Source organism: Aethalodelphis obliquidens, unplaced genomic scaffold (genome assembly GCF_003676395.1).
Source record: "Aethalodelphis obliquidens isolate GAN/ISIS:26980383/991018 unplaced genomic scaffold, ASM367639v1 scaffold15, whole genome shotgun sequence".
NCBI classification, from domain to species: Eukaryota; Metazoa; Chordata; class Mammalia; order Artiodactyla; family Delphinidae; genus Aethalodelphis; species Aethalodelphis obliquidens.
This window is the reverse complement of record NW_020837959.1, coordinates 2,330,996-2,350,578: the sequence shown is the minus strand read 5'-3', so window position 1 is coordinate 2,350,578 and position 19,583 is coordinate 2,330,996. Positions and strand designations below refer to the sequence as shown.

The 19,583-nt window shown below is 54.8% G+C and overlaps 1 protein-coding gene across 1 annotated transcript in view; it reads left to right on the top strand.

Moving 5' to 3' along the window:
- COL4A2 (collagen type IV alpha 2 chain) overlaps window positions 1-19,583 on the top strand; it is a 178,500-nt gene that overhangs the window by 145,129 nt on the left and 13,788 nt on the right. The window contains exons 23-36 of the mRNA XM_027115841.1: window positions 2,876-2,948; window positions 3,035-3,141; window positions 4,143-4,344; window positions 4,757-4,816; window positions 6,428-6,484; window positions 8,184-8,291; window positions 9,151-9,372; window positions 11,168-11,329; window positions 13,247-13,417; window positions 14,149-14,292; window positions 15,529-15,651; window positions 15,877-16,058; window positions 17,385-17,448; window positions 17,642-17,716. Of these exons, the coding sequence (XP_026971642.1) occupies window positions 2,876-2,948; window positions 3,035-3,141; window positions 4,143-4,344; window positions 4,757-4,816; window positions 6,428-6,484; window positions 8,184-8,291; window positions 9,151-9,372; window positions 11,168-11,329; window positions 13,247-13,417; window positions 14,149-14,292; window positions 15,529-15,651; window positions 15,877-16,058; window positions 17,385-17,448; window positions 17,642-17,716 (1,750 nt within the window). The remainder of the gene's footprint in view (window positions 1-2,875; window positions 2,949-3,034; window positions 3,142-4,142; window positions 4,345-4,756; window positions 4,817-6,427; window positions 6,485-8,183; window positions 8,292-9,150; window positions 9,373-11,167; window positions 11,330-13,246; window positions 13,418-14,148; window positions 14,293-15,528; window positions 15,652-15,876; window positions 16,059-17,384; window positions 17,449-17,641; window positions 17,717-19,583) is intronic.

Sequence of the window (19,583 nt, the reverse complement as noted above, 5' to 3'; positions counted from 1 at the left end):
TGGCAGTCCGCTGGTTAGGACTCTGTGCTCTCACTGCCTAGGGCCCGGGTTCAATCCCTAGTTGAGGAACTAAAATCCCACAAGCCATACAGCGCAGCCAACAAAGTTTTAAAAAGTCAAACATAGAGGTGTCGTGTGACCCAGAAAGTCCCCTCCCAGTACAGACCCAGGAGCACTGGAAACACGTGTCCACACCAAAACTTGAGCATTAAGCTCACAGCAGCATTCACGACACCAGCCGGAAAGTAGAAGAAACCCAAATGCCCATAAATGGATCAATGAAACGTAGCATACCCACCCGATGGGACGTTATTCAGCCGTCAAAGGGGATGAAGTGCTGACATGTGCTACAGTGCGGTGCCCTCAGAAACGTTATGCTAAGTGACACAATACACAAAGGAACAGACACCATACGATGCTATTTGTATGAAGTGTCCAGAAGAGGCATCTTGAGACCAAGTAGCTTGGTGGTTGCCAAGGGCTGGGGCGGGGGGGGGGGGGGGGATGCGAGTGACTGTTTCTTTCTGGGGTGATGAAAATGGTCTGGATTTAGGGAATAGTGATGGTTGCAGAACCTCGTGAAAATACAAAAAAAGCAAACAAACACTGAATTGTATGCTTTAAAATGGTTAATCTTACAGCGTGTGAATTATATCTCAAAAAAAGCAACCCTTCCAGCATTTTGAATGCAAAGCTATACACCCCGTACTGTGTATTCACCCCTTCAGATTTAGTATAGGACGATTTAGCATTTTGTTTTGTTTTGTTTTGTTTTGTTTTGTTTGTTTTTGCGGTACGCGGGCCTCTCACTGCTGTGGCCTCTCCCGTTGCGGAGCACAGGCTCCGGACGCGCAGGCTCAGCGGCCATGGCTCACGGGCCCAGCCGCTCTGCGGCACGTGGGATCCCCCCAGACCGGGGCATGAACCCACGTCCCCCGCATCGGCAGGCGGACCTCCAACCAGTGCGCCACCAGGGAAGCCCCGATTTAGCATTTTAATAAAGGCTCCCTTAACTTGATAAAAAGTGAGACTTCCAAGTATATCGTGAATTTAGTTTGGATGAATGTATGACATTTTCTGGATTCCAGCTAAGTGGGCTTTACTTCACACCTGAGGAAAAGATCATCTTGAGAAGATCTTTCATCGTGGCAGGTTTTAACTGACCAAGGCTCTCAAAGCAAATTTCAGATGAAGGCAAAGAAACTATATTTTTTTATTTATTTTTACTTAAAAAGAGAGCTGCAAGAGATTTATAAAATGAAAAGTCTATCATTTTATATATTCAGCAATAGAGGAAAGTTTGCTCAGGACACTTGGCCAGGGACGGTTAGAACAATCTGGCTTCATGTCCAGATGCAGGGGAGTTGCAGCCACTCAGAGCTGTCGGTGCAGAGGCTCATGACTCATAACTGCTTCGTGTCGCGGGAGCTTTGCAGGTGAAAATGAGGTCCACAGCACCTCTCCATTCTCTGGGACTTCTCAGAAAAATAGTTTTATCCAACTGAACATAATAGATGCTACATTTCCTCCTACTTTAAAAATGACACCGTCTCCAAATCATGGCTGAGCATGTAGAAATGGCTCAAGTATTCAGAAAAAGTGTACGTAGTGAGAATCCAAACTGAATAATGGCAGAACTGGTAAGACCTTCAGTTATTTATAAAATGATGGAATATTTCTGAGAAGTCAAATGGATCCCATTTCGTGCACACGGAATCTCTAAAGTCTTCCAAGAGCATGTGCTCTCCCCAGCTGTATCGCGTGCACACCCACAGCACTTGCGTTCAAACATCTCAGGTACCGTGTTTATCTTGCATTTAATTATATGTTTATGCATCTGCAGCAGGAATGCCTGAGACAGTTTTTGGTGGTTTAATACCTGCACTAATAGAACCTGGCAGAGTGCTTGAAGTATGGGGGTCGATTAGCATGTATACATGCATCCATCCATCGGCCCAGCACCTCCTGGTTGAGCACTGCCTGTGTGTGAGATGCTGTTCTAGTTACTGAGAGAATGTCACCCTTTTCTGCAAAGAATGAAATCAATAAATCAAGTATCTGTGGAATTTTTTAGGAGAAAAGAACTTATAATCACTTGAAACGTTCCATTTAATTAAACCAACACTAAACGTTCCCGTATTCTTGCGAATACCAGTAACCGAGAGTTGCCCCAAACTGGCATATCACGCACATTAAAAAGCCTCCTGAAACGTTCATCTGCTCGTTTCTGCTCATCGAAAGACCTAAACTAGATTTTACACCTTAAAACGTGAGTGTTCCTGCAATGACTTGTCTGTGAAGTATGATTTTTTTCCAACCTTGATTTCAGTTAGGAAGACAAGCTGTCGATTTGATACTCTTGCTGTTCTCAGTATGATCACAAATGTCCATCGTTCGTACTTGGAGGCACATTATTTGCCCGGATTCAACAAAATGGCAGTTAGGGTTAGCAGCCTTAGCTTCTCCAAAGCTAATGCGTTTACGAATCCCTGGGACTTTGTTGAACTGCACATTGCGGTTCGGTTGCCCCAGGTGGGCCTGAGCGTCTGCATTCCTCACAAGCCCCCAGGGAGGCTGGTGCTACCCATCTGGGGACCACACTTTGAGTAGCAAGGTTCTTGTTTTCACCGTCCAGCCGTGTGTGGCTACTTCCCTTAAGTTTTAACTATTTAAAATTAAACATTCAGTGTCTCAGTCCCGCTGGTCACATTCAAGTGCCCCATGGCCATCTGTGATTGGTGGCCAGGGACAGAGATGTGTGGCTCTGGGCTTGATGACAGGTAAGGGCCCTCAGGTTGTATAAACGAAAATCATTGTCTTCTCGGCTGCCCTTAACAGTGTGAAGGAGGAAGAAACCTTGTGTTTGTTTCTACAGGGAACCCCTGGTGGTGTTGGCCCTCCCGGGCCCAAAGGAATGAAGGGAGATTCTCGAACCATCACCACCAAAGGTCAGTCTTGTGGCCAGCAAATCTTGGACCACGCACCCTTCTGTGGCTGCCCTGGGTGAGCAACTCACGCTGCACTCTTCCCCCAGGCGAGCGGGGCCAGCCAGGTATCCCAGGTGTGCCTGGACTGAAAGGGGACAGCGGCATCCCAGGCCGTGATGGGCTGGATGGATTCCCAGGCCTCCCAGGCTCTCCCGTGAGTACCGCTGGCGGGGCGGAGGGGTGGCGGCTCTGCCCTCATCCCCATCAGTCACATGCTTAAACATGTGAGCATCAGAGGTGCTGACACAGCAGGAAATCCTCCCAGTGCAACCTGTTCTCTTTTCGTGAGCAGCAGTCATATTTTTTAGGAAACAGTGAGTGAGGCTGGAAGCCAAGCCCTGAGTGAGTATTTAAGAGAAAAAGAGGAAATAAATATTCCTCTTGCCATCACGTAGAACGAGAGCCCCCCAGGTCGAATATTCCTAGATGGAAGGTGGAACGCTTCTTCTAGGGTCACCTGTAAAATACACAGCTGCATTTTTGCAGCAAACACACACCGGCATTGAAAGAGGCTGTGTGTGATAAGATGCAGAGCCCCCAGCCTCCTTTCTGCAGGGAAAGGTGGGGGTCAGACGGGGAAGGGCGGTTGGCCGTGGAGACTAGACCCCTTCTCCTCCCTCCCTGCCCTCACCCTGCTCTGAGTTCCATGAATAGGACACGGCTGTGCCCGGTGCCTCCCAGCTTCCTGCTCTCCTGGTCCCATCGTCTCTCCTTATTTCTGATGCACTTTCTCGTCCAAACCAAAGACTTCCTTCCCTTCACCACTGCGTTGTCCCTTCTGACTAGGAGATGGGTCACAAACGCTGAATCCTAACAATGAAATAACGTGTTCCTGCCCCCATTTCGCCAAATCTGTGCCTAACCGTTCTCTTGAAGAATTCCCCCGGAGAATGAAGGTCCAGGCAGGGCGCTGGTGGCTTGGAAAGAGAAGAATGCTCAGATTCCTACGCCTTCCAGAACTATCTTCGAGGGTGTTGTCCATGGTTGTTAGAAAGTCTGTCCTTTACTTCTGTGGCTTGGTGAGACCACGACTGTCAGTTCCTACTCATCTCTGTATCCAGAGCGCAGAACTCAGGGAACGGGGAAAAGTAGCTGGGAACATGGCTGTCTTTGAGGTTTACGTGTATTGTAAGAGATGAACCAAATTTCTCACAGGGTGATGGCATCAAAGGCCCCTCAGGGGACGCAGGCCACCCAGGACCCCCCGGTACTAAGGGCATTCCAGGAGAAAGGGGCCCCCCAGGATTGGGGCTGCCAGGCCCCAAAGGCGAGCGTGGCTTCCCCGGCGATGCTGGATTACCTGGACCTCCAGGCTTCCCCGGGCCTCCCGGCACCCCCGGCGCTCCAGGACAAATAGGTACGGTGGGCGGGGGGGGGCGGGGGGGGCGGTGTCCAGGCTTGCGTCTTTCAAAGTCATGAGACACTGTGCTGCTACACCCGCTGTTCTTAGGCAGTGCGCGAATTCCCCGGGGGCGAGTCACGTGAGATGGTGTCACACCATCGGTTCTCATCACACACGAGCGACACCCAGCCACGGGGTTTTCTGAACCCACTGCAGCTTCCTCTCGCCAGCTGGAATGTGGGACCTCTCCCTCTAGTGCTGGAGTTACAGAGGCTCAGCACAGAAGTCCAGAAATGGGCCTCTGATGCCCTGCCCGTCCCAGCCTTCCCACCGCGCACGCACACGCACACACACACGCACACACGGAAAAGCCAGGCACTTTCCGTTATTGCAAAATTGCCTCACTCTGTCACTGTCTCACCCCTAGATTGTGATACGGGTGTGAAAAGGCCCATCGGAGCAGACGGACAGGAGACCATCCAGCCAGGTACCGTCATGACCGTCGGGCAGCTTTAGAATTCTTGAAAACTCTCAGTTTGTAGAATATATGCTAGAACTGGCGTGATCCCTGCCGTGGGCACAGAGCTGCCCTCAGAAATAGAAACCCTTGTGGACTTGGAGCTGCGCTCCGTCTGCCTCAGCTTAGAGCCCAGGGAAGGGCAAGTGTGATGACCTCATGTCACCAAGTTGTCCCTGCAGTACAAAGCATCTGTTTACAGTATTGGTAAGAACTCAACAGATAAGTCCTTTCACGCCTAAAATATATGTCTCTGTGTGTGTAAAGGGCAGCTGAATTATTAGCTCATTATGCAGGGTGAGGAGTGAGTCCAGATGGGAGAAGAATTTGGTCCAGTGATGAATGGATGCTAGAAGGAACAGGGCCGACGGATAAGGAGAGGATGCCCAGATGATGCGAGCTCAGGGGAGGGCAGAGGGGAGGGGACGGTCCAGAAGTTGACCCGGCTGCCATCGGACAGGCCAAGTCTCCAGCCAGGGGGGCCTAGAAACCGAGGTGGGAAGCCAGGCTGAGGGATGAGTCCAGGACACAAGGGGATGGGTGCCAGGCCTTGGGCAGGATTTGAAGAGCAGAGCAGAGAGGATGAGTTTTTTGGAGTCAAAGGTGCCGGCAGAACATCTGGACGGTGGCAGCTCACCAGTGGCAGTTGAGTTTGGAGTAAGGTGTTTGGGATGAAGGCCAGGGCTTGGAGAAGCAGCATCAGGACCCGTGGGTCCCCCGCACGAGGTGTGGGGATAGATCAGGAGCTCAGGGTGAGGGTGCAGAGCAGGAACGGCAACCCCAGAGCTTCCAGAGAGCTGGCCAGTCTCGAAGGTGCGGGAAGGCCCCTGGGGGTGAGGCTCTGCCAGCTAGAGCCCAGGCCCCCTGAAGACGGCCGAGGTCCTTTCTTTTCATGGCCTCGGCTGTCCGCCTTTGCACCTCGGACCCCTCGTGTGGCAGAGGGGACCACAGCCCCTCTTTGGCCGCTAAGTCGAGCCAAGATAGGAGCCCTGCCGTATCACAGGCAGACACACAAAGGGCATCTCGGAGGACTGCTGTGCCTGCAAGCGTGCTCTGTCCGACAGAATACCCCGCGCGGCGTCACCAGCCAGAGGTGGCTGCCACTGGCTTTCGTTTTGCATGACTCACAGCGAAACGAGTTGCCTCTGCTAATTCTGAAAGTAATGGAAGTCCCAAAGGAGAAGTGACAGCATTGCTTTTGAAATTGAAAGCTTCCTCCCTCCCCGGTGGGAATTGCCTTGGGGTCGGGGTGGGGGTGGGGGGGTGGGGGGGGCGCGTTGAGGACACCTGGATGAACTCGGCTGTGTGAGGTATTGCCCTCCAAGAGGGTGGAGCCCTCACTGCCAGCACGGCACCTGTTTTCATCCAACTGGACTTATGTGCCTCCTATATTAATATTCTGATTTCATTATCAAATGAAATTACAGTTACATCAGCATCAAGATTAATGGAATCATTAAATTACTCTGATGGTAAAAAGGCAGCCGGTTTTCACGGCCGGTGCTCTCGACCTTAGCCACGTCCAGAGCTGTGACGATGGGTGTGGACCGTGGCTACAGCTCCCCTGTCCTCTCTTCCCAGGTTGTGTTGGAGGGCCTAAGGGATCGCCGGGCCAGCCGGGCCCCCCCGGCCCCCCAGGTAATGGGAGAGCGCTTCCAGCCTTCCTCCGTGCGTCCGTGTCTTCCTTTCCCCTCTCTGGCTATATTCCTCTGCCCCCGACCCCGCGTTTCCCTCCCCGCCCCCGCCTGGACATCACAGGATTCTTGGTACCGTACCGCACACTGGCAGCTTCTATAGGAAGCCGACTTCCGCGCATCAGTGTAGGAAAGTGAGCGGTGATTGACACCTAGTGAACCCTAGGGTAAGAGAGAGGCTTCCTGCCACGTGGAAGTCAGCCTCAGCTGCAACACAGACAGGCACCTGAGCCTGGCAGAGATGGCAGCGCCCCAAGCCCAGAGAGGAGGCTCAGCTCTGTGCGTTCCTTGTATCCCCGTGTGTCCCAGGGTGTAGAAGAGGATCATGCGGGAGAGGAGTGTTTCTTTCGGTTTTTGACTGAGAGGAAGGCAGACCCACAGGGCTAGGAATGTGTCTGTAGGATCTGGGAGCTGGGCTTTGCTGCCACAGACCATCACCCAGCTGAGGATCCATGTGGACTCAGGAGGGGTTCTGGGTCACAGAGCCCGGTCTGGGGCCGTCCAGGCTCCCCCTCCGTGGGGCGGCCTTTCAGAGATGCCAGACGGGCTGAGTGACCACAGCTGCCGACGCCCCGACGCCGTGTCAGTCAGCCTAGGATGGCGAGCTCTCAGGCTGCACCGCTGGGCAGAGCTCGGCCCGGGGGGTCTGCCTTCCGATTCGCCCCTCCTCTGACTGGGACGGGGTGGAGAAGACGCCTCCACCACCCACGGAGGGGTCACTCAGACGATCCGGCGTGGACGCCAGAAGCCCGTGTGCGAGTCTAGGTCCACCGCTCATCAGCTGTGGGCTTTGGGCATCTCACCTGTTCCTTCTGGAACTTAGGCTCCTCGCCTGTATGAGAAGAACAGTGCAGGTGTTCCAGACGGTTCCTAGTTTGCAGATGGTGCCCTGAATACTGCACACGTAACCCTGGAGCTGGGGTCCTGTGTAAACTGTAAAGTACTGCAGTGCAAGGCAGCCCCCAAACTGGAAACGCGCGTTGGCTGACCGTAGGCACCCCGGATCTTGAGAGTGTCGTCCAGGTGCACAGGGGTGACGGGATCTGGGGACAGTGAGGCAAAATGCACAACTGTCATCTGCACCAAGAAGCAGAGCTAAGGGCCCTTTATTGTCTTCCGAGAGCGAGCGCATTATCCACGTGGCATTTCGTGACCCTCCCTGCCCGAGCCCCGGAGGGGTCTGTCCATCGTGGATCCCGGCACAGGCACGAACGCTGCTGTCCCCAAAGTGGTGGCGACTCTTAGGGGGAGGGGCTCAGACTGCAGTGGGACAGTTTTCAGCAGGTGCTGGGGGAGCAGAGCCCGGAATGTACATGCACCGCGTGTGAGGGGAGAGGACTTTCGACGTGTTTTGACAACATGAAGTTAGTGAGATCATCAGGTTAATGAGATCATGAGGTCGTGATGAGAGCCGAGGTTCGTCGTTTCTGGCGTAGACTGACAGGTGCCCATGTAGACTGACACTCGGTTGCCAGCTGTCAGAGGTGCTGTTTTGGGGCTGACATCCCCCAGCCTCGTCACTTCCCCATTTCCTAAGAGGCCACGTTAAGTCGGGTGCCGACCTTGACCCTCTCCTGTTCGTCTCCTGCTGGGGTCGGCCTATGCGGCTCTGACCTGTGTCGTGGTTTCTTTGGGTTGTTTAGGTGCCAAAGGCCTCAGAGGGCTTCCGGGATTATCGGGAACTGACGGAGCACAAGGGCTCAAGGGTCTCCCGGGAGATCCAGGTCCAGAGGGATTCCCAGGACCCCCAGGTGAGTCAGGGTGGGACTCCCGCTCGGCCACGTAGATTCAGGGAAGGACTGTGTGTACCATCAGGCTGCCCCACCTCGATCATCTTTTAACATTTAGAAACTGTTTCGACAAATGCTTGATGACGACTTTTGCTCTTGTCCTTGGGAAATTAAAAAATGTCGCCGTTTTCCTCACTAAAGTTGTGCTGCAATTTTGCAGAAGAAACTTACAGATCTTGCAGGAAAAAAGAGATAGGTGCACAGAGAGATCTCTCTAGTGGGTATGAACCCTTCTAAGGGCGCATAAGGTCATCCTCTTCTGAGCCCTCGGCACCAGTTCCCGATCTGCAGATCGCTCACCAGATACGACGCAGAGAGCACCTGTGTTTGGCTGCTCACGGCGTTGCCTGCCCACTCTGCAGCTCACAGCTTGTCCGAGTCAGCAGTTCGAACCATTTCCTCGACAGTTGCCACAGCAAAGCATCATGGAAGCCACTTAGTGGCTAAAAGAGCTTAAACGTTTGAGCTGTACATGGAGGGAAATGAACATGTTTCTGGTAATGAATTGTGAGCAGAAGTTGGGAGTACCTGCGTGGGTGTCCGTGTGCCCCAGCCCACGACTCAGTGGCCCCAAACACAGGTGTCCCTTTGTGGTCACGGCTCAGACGGTGTGCGGGAGCATGGCTGTGTTACTTGGTGTGCAGAGGCCCAGGCACTGGGGAATCGTATCATCTAAACAAAACCGTAGACGGTTTCACTAAGTCCACACAAGCCAAACATCCTCCTGCAGGATCCCGGCCACGTGTTCTCTTTCTGGTGCCTCGCTTAGATGTCAGGATGCAGACCTCTCGTTATAGGGGCGCCCTGTGTTTCCTTTCAGGCTTCGTGGGGCCTCGAGGAGTCAAAGGTGCAGTAGGCCGCCCTGGCCTGGATGGACTCCCGGGTCCCTCCGGCCTGCCGGGGCCAGTCGGGCCTCCGGGAGACAGGGGCCTCCCTGGAGAAGTCTTGGGGGCCCAGCCCGGGCCTCGGGGAGACACCGGACTGCCTGGACGCTCTGGGCTGAAGGGCCCCCCCGGAGAGAGAGGCCCTCCTGGATTCCGGGGTAAGTCACAGGGGCAGGGGGGCAGGGTCAGAAATCTCTGCTGGGGTTGGGTGAGAAGCCCAGGGCTGCATGCAGGACGCTGTGAGTCCTGCCGCTTCTTCTCCCCCTTAGTTCCAACGTTTCTTTAGAAGGTTTCAGAACAGGGTCGTCATGCTGTGTACAGGCCATCTTAGCTCTTCTGCGAGTACAGATTAGCCGACGTGCTCTCTTCCCAAGTTGGGTGGGGCTCAGCTTAGGGTCCTCCCTGCTGCTTTCAGCAGAATGTGTGCGGTTCTGCGAAGAAGACAGGAGCTGGCCATGCCCGGTGAGGGGTTGGGAGGGAGACAGGGATGAACTGGAACGCAGCTCAATCTGTGGGTGTAAAACTGATGGGTTTAAAAAAATGTAACGTTCACAACGTCATCGAAGCATGTTTAGCAAAGCGGGAAGATGCCTCTTGTCTGTTGAGTGAACAAGGCATCCAAGGCTTTGCGTACCCAGTTCATGCAGAACGGGCCCTGAGAACCCAGAATGCCTGGCTTTAATGCGATTGTGTTGCTGGAATGGGTGGGGTGACCACCAGGCCATTTGGGGTCCCCGTCAGAGAAGCATCAGCTGTTACGTATTGACTGTGCTGTCATCAGCCCAGCGCCCAAGCCCAGGCAGACAGGGGCTCCCTGTGTGGTGCAAGAGGTGACACTCCCCAACACCAGCCGTCAAACCAGTAGGCGTCCTTCACGTGAGACACTGAGGGATGAGCCCAGTTCTCGACGGGCAGCTGGACGCCCCACCCTCAGGAGCACGTGCCCGCCAGTCTCTCCTGCGATCCGACTGTAGAAACTGCCCGAGCTCTTTTACAGAAGGCTGCTTGTGGTAGATGTTTGAAGTGTAGCTGTTTCCCACAGACTTCAAAGAGTCTGAGCATAACGACACCAAACGGCAGCAGAGGAACTTCCGAGCCTGCGCGGCTTTCCCATGTTCAGGGTCACCTTGATGACCTGCCCTTTGGGAGAACATTGTGTCTGGCAAAAGCTCTGACTTCCAAAGCATCAGTTTCGGGAAACTGTATCCATGTCTATTCGGCCGCCCCTGTCAGGAGCAGTGGGCAGACCTGGATGTTACTTACATAGCCATTTAACGTGCTTGTAATGGGCATTTTATTTGTTTGTATAAAATTTATTTATTCATTTATTTTTATTTTTGGCTGCATTGGGTCTTCATTGCTGCGCGCGGGCTTTCTCTAGTTGCGGCGAGCGGGGGCTACTCTTCGTTGCCGTGCGCGGGCTTCTCATTGCGGTGGCTTCTCTTGTTGCGGAGCATGGGCTCTAGGCATGTGGGCTTCAGGAGTTGTGGCTCGCAGGCTCAGTAGTTGTGGCACACGGCCTGAGTTGCTCCACAGCATGTAGGATCTTCCCAGACCAGGGCTCGAACCTGTATCCCCTGCATTGGCAGGCGGATCCTTAACCACTGCACCACCAGGGAAGCCCCAAGAGTATTTTAACATGTGGCGAAATGCTCAAAATGTAATGTCAAGTGAAAAACCCTAGATTAAAACTGCACTTAAAAGGAGGTGTCAGCTCTGCAAATATCTGCTTCTAGGTATAGTTACGGGAACAGAAAAGAGGCCAGCAGGACATATGACAAGATGTTAGTCACTGTCTCGGGGTGAGAGCATGAGTTACTTCGATCTTGTCATTTATACAGACTTCCTACCACCTGGAAAACCTGTTTTTATAGAACAGGTCTGAGGAGACAGATGTTGTTTGCAATGAACTGCATGGGGTTGACCTCACGGCTCTTGTCTCCATTCCTGCAGGAAGCCAGGGGATGCCAGGAATGCCGGGCCCGAAGGGTCAGCAGGGCTTCCCAGGACCTTTGGGCCAGCCGGGACTGCCCGGGCCACCAGGACAGCATGGCTACCCTGGAGCTCCTGGCCGGGAAGGGCCCTTGGGGCCGCCGGGCACCCCAGGTTTTGGAGGTAAGGATCCACCCTCCCATCAAGGAGTCAGGGCCTCACTGACAACGGAACCAGCACTGACCCCTTGGGGAATTCTCAGCTGTGCTCCAAGGAACCCCCCTCTCAAGAGCTGCAGGGGTTCGGAAAGTACCGCACGTGGCATGGCTTAAAAGACAGGAATTTATTCTCTCACGGTCTGGAGGCTGGAAGTCCAAGATCAGGGTGTCCCTAGGGCTGGTTTCTCCTGAGGCCTCTCTCCTTGGCGTGTAGACGGCCGTCTTCTCCCTGTGTCCTCACAGGGTCACCCCTCTGTGCGTGTCTGCATCCTAATCTCTCTTTTGATAAGGACAGCTGTCACACTGGGGTGGGACCCACTCTCATGACCCCATTTAACTAACTTCCATCACCTCTTTAAGGCCCACGTTTAGATAGTCACATCCCAAGGTACTGGGGTTAGGATGGCAACATTTGCATTCTGCAGGGACACCGTTCAGCCCCAGACAGGTTCAGGACATGTATTTCATCAAACAGCCTGAGAAGTCTGCCCTTCCTTTGCACCTGTTGTGTATATTAGGGTTCTAGGTAAGATTGCATTAGGAAAACAGAATTCCCACTGCAAAAGTTCAAACTCTGCTCTGCTTTGAAGAGGCAACGTGATTTGTTTCCTGAATGTGAAAAATTTGGAGAAGAAAGGAAAAACCCTCCTTCAGGAAAACCATGGGGCGAGGTGGGCGGGAGCAGGAAAGCACAGACACGAAACCGTAGACGTTTGCTCAGTGGAGCCCTTGCAGGGGGACCGAGCGCATCACAGAGCGGCTGGGAGGGGCCCAGACGTCCATGAGGCAACGTCCAGGGTGACCCTAGTCTGTCATTTGCCATAATCAGGTGACGGCTCTGTCCAGGACCGTAGCCGGTCCACACAAGGCACTGCCGTGCCCCACACAGGTCAGACGTAAGCCAGATGCGTCCCCCAGGAGTGGCCTCGACCGCGTCCAGAACCTGGGGGCTCCACTCAGGGGGAGTGACACTGTGCCGCCCACTGGTTTCACCGTAACGGGAACCCTGGGCAGCGGGTTTGGGCCATCTGTACCAGTGTTCACAAGGCCTTGCCTGTTCTCAAGTGTGGAGCACAGCATGGTGTGTACAGAATCCATGCCAAAGCCCTCCCTGATGGAGCCCACGGTTTGGGAGGGGATGGAATTACCCACGGGAAAGCTTGCGTTTGGCCGGGGCGAGCAGCAGGGTGACCAGACCGCGGGGCCCCGCGTTTGAGACCGCAGGGGAGCTGGTGGGCTAGAACAGCCTTGGGAGGAGGGGACGGGAGGGGCCGGGCGTGGAGGACGGGCCCTTCCTAGGAGGGACAGCCCCAGGAGACCGGCCGGGGGAGAGCGCATCATCTGAGGAGGGGGTGGGAGCCTAGACAGGGACATGGGGCCGGCGTTCAGAAGGCGTTGAATGCCAGCTAAGGGTGAGGGAGCCGTTGGGGGGTTTTAACAGAGGGGCTGAGCTTTGTCAGGGAGGCTGGGGAAGGGCAGGCCGGCAGCTGCTGACACCCTAACGAGATGAGGACGGCAGGTGTTGCAGGACCACCCCTAGAACCTAACCCCAGCGGTGTCAGGAGGGCCGCCAGCCACGAGTAACTCCAGCCGTTCCAGCTCCGTGGCTTTGCGCCCGAGCGGAGAAAGTCTCATGTGACTCGTGTCCCGCGGGCTGGCCGCCGGCTGCCGGAGAAGGACCTCTTTAGAAAGGCCAGCCTGCGGCATGCTGCACGCTCAAGCCACACCTTCACACGCCCCTCTGTGGTTACACTTTCCCATTGTCCTTCCAAGACGTTTTTCTTGCCAGAAGTTATTGTTATCGATTCTCAGAAGTACCGTAGAGGTGTTTTCTCTGTGCGGTGTGTTCATCTTGTTTTATCTTCCTTCCCCTTCCTGACAGGTCTGCCTGGAGACAGAGGGGAGCCAGGTGACACAGGCGTCCCTGGCCCCGTGGGCATGAAGGGCGTCTCCGGGGATAGAGGTGACCCTGGCTGGCAGGGTGAGAGAGGTCATCCCGGAAGCCCTGGATTCAAAGGAGTGGCCGGGATGCCTGGTGCCCCGGGCCCCAAAGGTGACTGCAGAACACGACCAGGGACCTAGACTGTGGGGCGCGGGGGGGACAGCTCTGCGGGAGGGCGCAGCCTCGCAGCCCCAGGCTGCGTCGGGCCCTGGGGACCAGGCGATGCTGCCCAGGCTGGCTGTGACCGCTGTGCCCCCAAATGCCAGTTTATTAACTTCCCACGAGAGAGGGACTGTCTGAAGAGCGGGACTTGCTCTCTGCCAGGGGGCTGGTCTGTGGACAGGCCCACAGGAGTCGGGATTCAGATCCGGAGGCCAGGTGGTGAACGGAAACTGAAACAAAGGGAAATGCTTGGTCCCCAGCGTAGGGTTCCCTGCTCGCGGGGGAGCCTAGTCCCCCCGCAGGTGGGGCTCTCTGGCCCTTGACTGCAGCTGGAGACACCGTGCTGCCTTCTCCAGGGCCCTTTGCCAGGTTTCCACGCTGGGCACAGTGTCAACATCACACCAAGTCCCAGGGCCCCTTTCCAACTGGTGGAAAGACCACGGACCCCGTGACTTCCAGTTTCCCCCGTCTGTCCGCCTGCATTGGCCTTACGTCTTGTCCCCGGTGGCAGACAGGCTGACTCTGCCCCTCAGGCAGCAGACCAGTCCCTTAGCAAGTGCTGTCCCGAAAATCCTACCGACGTTAAGAATCTTAGCATCTCCTCACACACATCGCAAGTGGGGCTGTCACCGTGGCAATTAGCCCCGCCTAACCCAGCGCTTTTCTCATTCCCTCTGCAGGAGTTAAGGGTTCTCCCGGGATGGACGGCTTCCAAGGCTTGCTCGGGCTCAAGGGGAGATCCGGGCTTCCGGGAAACAAAGGAGAGACTGGATTTTTTGGAGTCCCCGGGCTGAAGGGCCTGGCTGGCGAGCCCGGTGTGAAAGGTACGTCACCTCTCGGCCAGGTTGAGACTCACTTTCACGGCGGCCTGACACTGCCTAGAACAATGTTCCGGCAACCCAAACACTAGACACTATTAAAAGAGAAGCTAACTCAGGAACTGGAGGGCTTCCTCCTTGCTTCAACACGCTGGCCGTGTATAAGGAGGGAGTGACGCTCACCGAAGGGAACTTGAGAACGGAAATGACGCAGCATTAAGAACCAAAAACATCCTGAGAAACCTATCCCACCATGAGTATTCCGTGGGGCACACGAGGAAGTGAGGCCAGGGGAGAAGCGGAAGGTGAAGTCTGAAGGACAGAGCACCTTTGGCAACAGAGGGACACGGTAGTCCAGGTCGATGGCTACACCCCGTGCAAAGAGACGGCGACCCCCAGAAGCGAGCCTGGTCCAAGCCCTGGCCTGGGTGGGCAACCCAAGACCCCAGGTGGGAGATTCAGGAAGGGTGTTCCCAACGACCCACATTTTTTCATGACATTTGTTCAGACACCCTTATTCTCAAAGTATCGCCATGGTCTCTAGAACAACTGAACTAGTAATAACAAACGTTGATGGGGATGTAGAGACATGGGGCCCTCAGGCCCTGCTGGAGGGAACATCGAGTGATGCAGCCAGGGTGGAAAACGTTGGCGGTTTCTTAGAAAGAAAAGCACAGAATGACCCGAAAAATCCACTCCTGGGTGTGCGCCCAGGAGAACTGAAAACTGACATCCACACAGAAACTCACACACAGATTTCGTAGCAGCATGGTTCATTATAGCCCGAATAGAAACAACCCAGATATCCATCACGGATAAACAAGATGGGGCATAGCCATGTAAAGGAGTACTAGGCAGCAATGAAAAAGAATTAGGCTCTGACACATGCTACGACATGGATGAAACTTGAAAACATTGTGCCCCATGCTGTCTGCTTCCGTGTGTGTGAAATGTCCAGAACAGACCTGTCTGCAGAGACAGAAAGTGGGTTAGTGGTTCCTATTGCTGGGGAAGGGGAGACAGAGGGGGTGACCGCTGATGGGCACAGGTTCTTTGGGGTGATGAACATGTTCTGAAGTCAGTAGTGGTCCCTCCGGCCAAGGCATTCTGTGCCCCCCTCCCTCGAGGAGAGAAGGGTGGAGGAAGACGGGTGTTCCCATCACCTGGGCTCCCAGCTCGCAGCCTTGGGGGAGCTGTGCCACCCACAGGTCAAAGGAATGACTGCATTCTGTTTCCTTCTAGGCAGCCGAGGGGACCCCGGCCCCCCCGGACCACCTCCCATCATCCTGCCAGGAATGAAAGACATCAAAGGAGAGAAAGGAGATGAAGGCCCCATGGGACTGAAAGGATACCTGGGCTTGAAAGGTGAGGCCCCGCCTGACCTCAGAGCCGGTGGCCTGGGGTCTCCTGCCTACCCCAGCCCCTCGCAGTGTGCGAGAGTAGCAGAGACGCCCCAGCGCCCAGGCCACCTCCTGTGCTGCAGCCCTCCTGACACCCTGACGTCCGCGCCAGGGGCTGGCGGGTGGTTCTCGGGGGCCCGGGGGGGTGGAGCAGGGTCCCCCCAGAACTTCACACTCAGTCTCCCTGCAGGCCTTCCCGGAATGCCAGGGATCCCCGGGCTGTCAGGAGTCCCTGGGCTGCCGGGGAAACCAGGCTACGTCAAAGGAGTCAAAGGAGATACCGGATTCCCCGGCGTGCCCGGGTCACCAGGATTCCCCGGCGTGCCCGGCTCCCCCGGAATCTCAGGGTTTCCGGGCTTCACAGGCAGTAGGGTAAGTGGGCATCTTCTGTGAGTTCCTCTCCCCGTGGCCTGCTGGCCGAGCACTGCGGTCCACGGTCCCTGGGGGACAAGACTCAGTTCTGCCACTTACGGGCTGAACGACCCTGGGCAAGTCACTGAACCTCTCTGTGCCTCAACGTCCTCGTCTCTCTAACGGGCAGTAACAGTACCCACCTCACAGGCTGCCATGAGGCTTGAACGGGCTCTTGAGATGGTACCCAACACGTTTGCCCGGGTAAGCCTGGCAGAGGGTAGGGCATAGTCAGCCATGATTATTACTACCACTGTCACGACCACGGTCTGTGTCATTGATGTTATTTATTTCAATGAAACTGCCGTCATTACTGCTTTACAGTTTAATAAGAACAGGTGTGCGAACCAGCTTCCGCACTGAAAAACTGCAGGACTTTTTTACAAAATGATGACATCGCAAACCTTGAGAGTTGGTTTTAGCAGAACAGCTGGATACGCTGACCCTTCAAAATTGCAAACTTCACCAAGTCAGACAGAGAAAGAGAAATATCGTATGATATCCATTATATGCGGAATCTAAAAAGAAATGATGAACTTACTTACAAAACAGAAGCAGACTCACAGACTTAGAGAACGGACTTATGGTTCCCGGGGGGAGGGGTTGGGGGGAGGGATAGTCAGGGAGTTTGGGATTGACATGTCCACACTGCTATATTTAAAATGGATAACCAGCAAGGACCTACTGTATAGCACAGGGAACTCTGCTCAACGTTATGTGGCAGCCTGGATGGGAGGGGAGTTTGGGGGAGAAAGGATACATGTACACGTATGGCTGAGTCACTTCGCTGTGCACCTGAATCTGTCACAGCATCAGGGTTTTTTAATAAATTTATTTATTTGTTTGTTTATTTTTGGCTGCATTGGGTCTTCGTTGCTGCGCGCAGGCTTTCTCTAGTTGCGGTGAGCGGGGGCTACTCTTCATTGCAGTGCGTGGGCTTTTCATTGCGGTGGCTTCTCTTGTTGAGGAGCACGGGCTCTAGGCACACAGGCTCAGTAGTTGTGGCACGTGGGCTCAGTAGTTGTGGCACGTGGGCTCAGTAGTTGTAGCACGCGGGCTCAGTAGTTGTGGCGCACGGGCTTAGTTGCTCTGTGGCATGCGGGATCTTCCGAGACCAGGGATCGAACCCGTGTCCCCTGCATTCTTAACCACTGCGCCACTGGGGAAACCCCTGTCACAGCATTGTTCATTGGCTATACTCCAATATAAAACAAAAAGTTTTTATAAAAAAATTACAAACTTCACGAACGGCCATGTAAGATGGTTTCATGTTTGGCTTTGCTCCAGGGCGACAAGGGAGCTCCGGGGAGAGTAGGCCTTCACGGCGAGATCGGCCCCATCGGTGACTTTGGTGAGTGTTGGTGGGAAGGTGAAAACAGGGCATCCCCGATCCAGGGCATCCCGGGCAGTGTGGGGACGTCAGGCCTGTGGGTGCTGTTAGTTACTTTGAAGCAAATTATTCTTATTAGGAAGGTAGCGTCATAGAAGTTGCTAAACTAACCACAGGAAGACCTGACTTCAGCCATCTTTTTTGCACCTAACAGGTGATATTGGAAACACTATAGACCTTCCAGGAAGTCCAGGCCTGAAGGGGGAAGGAGGCACCGCTGGAGCACCAGGTACCCGAGCGATTCTCCACCCCTTCATCTTCCGCAGCCTTGCCCCCTGGTCTGTCGTCACTCATGCTTGCCGACCGTAGCATTACTTAGTGAGCCCACGGTCACGATGTAGGGATGGTTTGAGGCCCTTAAGTCCGACATGTAAGGAAGACTGGAATTTGTAATTAAATTGAGCCTGAAGACGACGTCAGGAAACCTTTCTCTCCCTGAGAGGGAAGATGGAGAGAATCAACATTCAGTGGGTGGGAGGAGCTGCAGCCTCTAAAATGTACCACACGTGCCTGTTCTGTTGGGACACATCCTAGGGCGCGAAGCAAGTGACACAGTGACCAGAGCCCTTGCAAACTGTGAAAGGGGAGTGGAAGTCAGACCTCTCTGCTGTGTAAGACAAGGGGCGGCCCCCCAGCCCTGTGTACGTCAGGAGGTGTCACGTGGCATGGCAGCTCACGCCCCCTTCTCTGAGCATCACTGAAGTTCAAGGTCAAAATTCCTGCTTGTGTCATATCCCATGGGACTTGGAATAGCTGCCTCCTTCCTGGGACTTTAGCTTGGGGGACCCCACAGGTCTGCCTAGGGATGGCTCGGGTTGGGGGAAAGAGTCTGTCCGTGTGTTCGGCCAACAGGGAGGGCGCTGAGCTTTACTGAGAGAAAGAGCTAGAATGGAAAGGGGCATTCGGTCTAGCTTGAGAGTGGAGGGCCGTCACTTAGGAACAGGTAACCTCACCTATGAACTCCTCTGGGCTCCCTGTAGATCTACAGTTTGGTCTCCCGACGGCTTTATTCCCAGACACAAGGCCGCCCCAGCCCAGGAAATATGGTTGCTCCCCCTTGAACGTTCAGCTTTTAGTTAAACTGAAGCCCAGGAAGTGGAGCCTCCCACTGTGTCCGTCCCCAGGGGACTGTATCCTAGGCGCAGAGGGGCGGTGTCAGTTGTCAGCGTCCTCGGGGGTGTTCCGTTCGCCCGAAGACAAGTGCAGTGTAAGAAGTGGGCTCGGCCACAGCGCTTGCCCCTGCAGCGTGGGCGGGAGGGGCCCAGGGGCCCCGGGCAGGTGGCCTGCCAGTGGGAGGGCCCCGGGGACTGGGGGCTCTGGCCTGGTCCCTCCTCGGAGGATGAGAGACAGGCTGCACTGGACTCTGGGTCCAGGTGGAGGTGGTGGAGACCGTTTATGGAAGAAATAGGTAAATAGGGGTTTGGAGCAGATTTTAAAACACTAAAATAATCCACAGAAAACAAGCAGAACGTCTTAGGTGGTTTTCTTCAAGACCACAAGCACGTCGACAGTAGTTGTTCTGAGAAGAGCCTCAGAGATTTCAGGAGACACTGGCGAAAGTGACTGTGTAGAATCGGGGTGGTCTGAAGTTTCCAGAATCTTCCAGCGTCCCAGAAACACCAAAACCTGTGGCACAGAACAGTGTCACTGACGGGAAGGCCGCGCTTCTCTAAGTCCACCAATGAGCAGGGAAGCACCTGAGGGGCTCGTCTAAAAGGCAGATTCCGGGCCTGACACAGACCTGAGGGGCTCAGACATCTCACGTTTTGACTAACCCCCGGATTCCCGGGCACAGCACCGCTTAGAAACCACTCAGATAAGGGCTCAGGTGAGGGGTCTGTTGCCGCTTAACAAGACGCCCAGAATGTGGCGGCTTAGAGCACCCACCGCTGCTGTTAGCTGACAGTTCCTGAGGCCAGGAATTCGGAAACAGGGTGGTTCTCCTGAGATTCTGGTCATGAGGTCGGGTGGGCTGCCTCATCTGAAGGCTAGACTGGGCCGGACCATCCACGTCCAAGGCGGCTCTCGGCGGGCGGCCTCAATTCCTCCCCGCGAGCTTGAGTGTCCCCACGACGTGGCAGCTGGCTTCCTCCAGA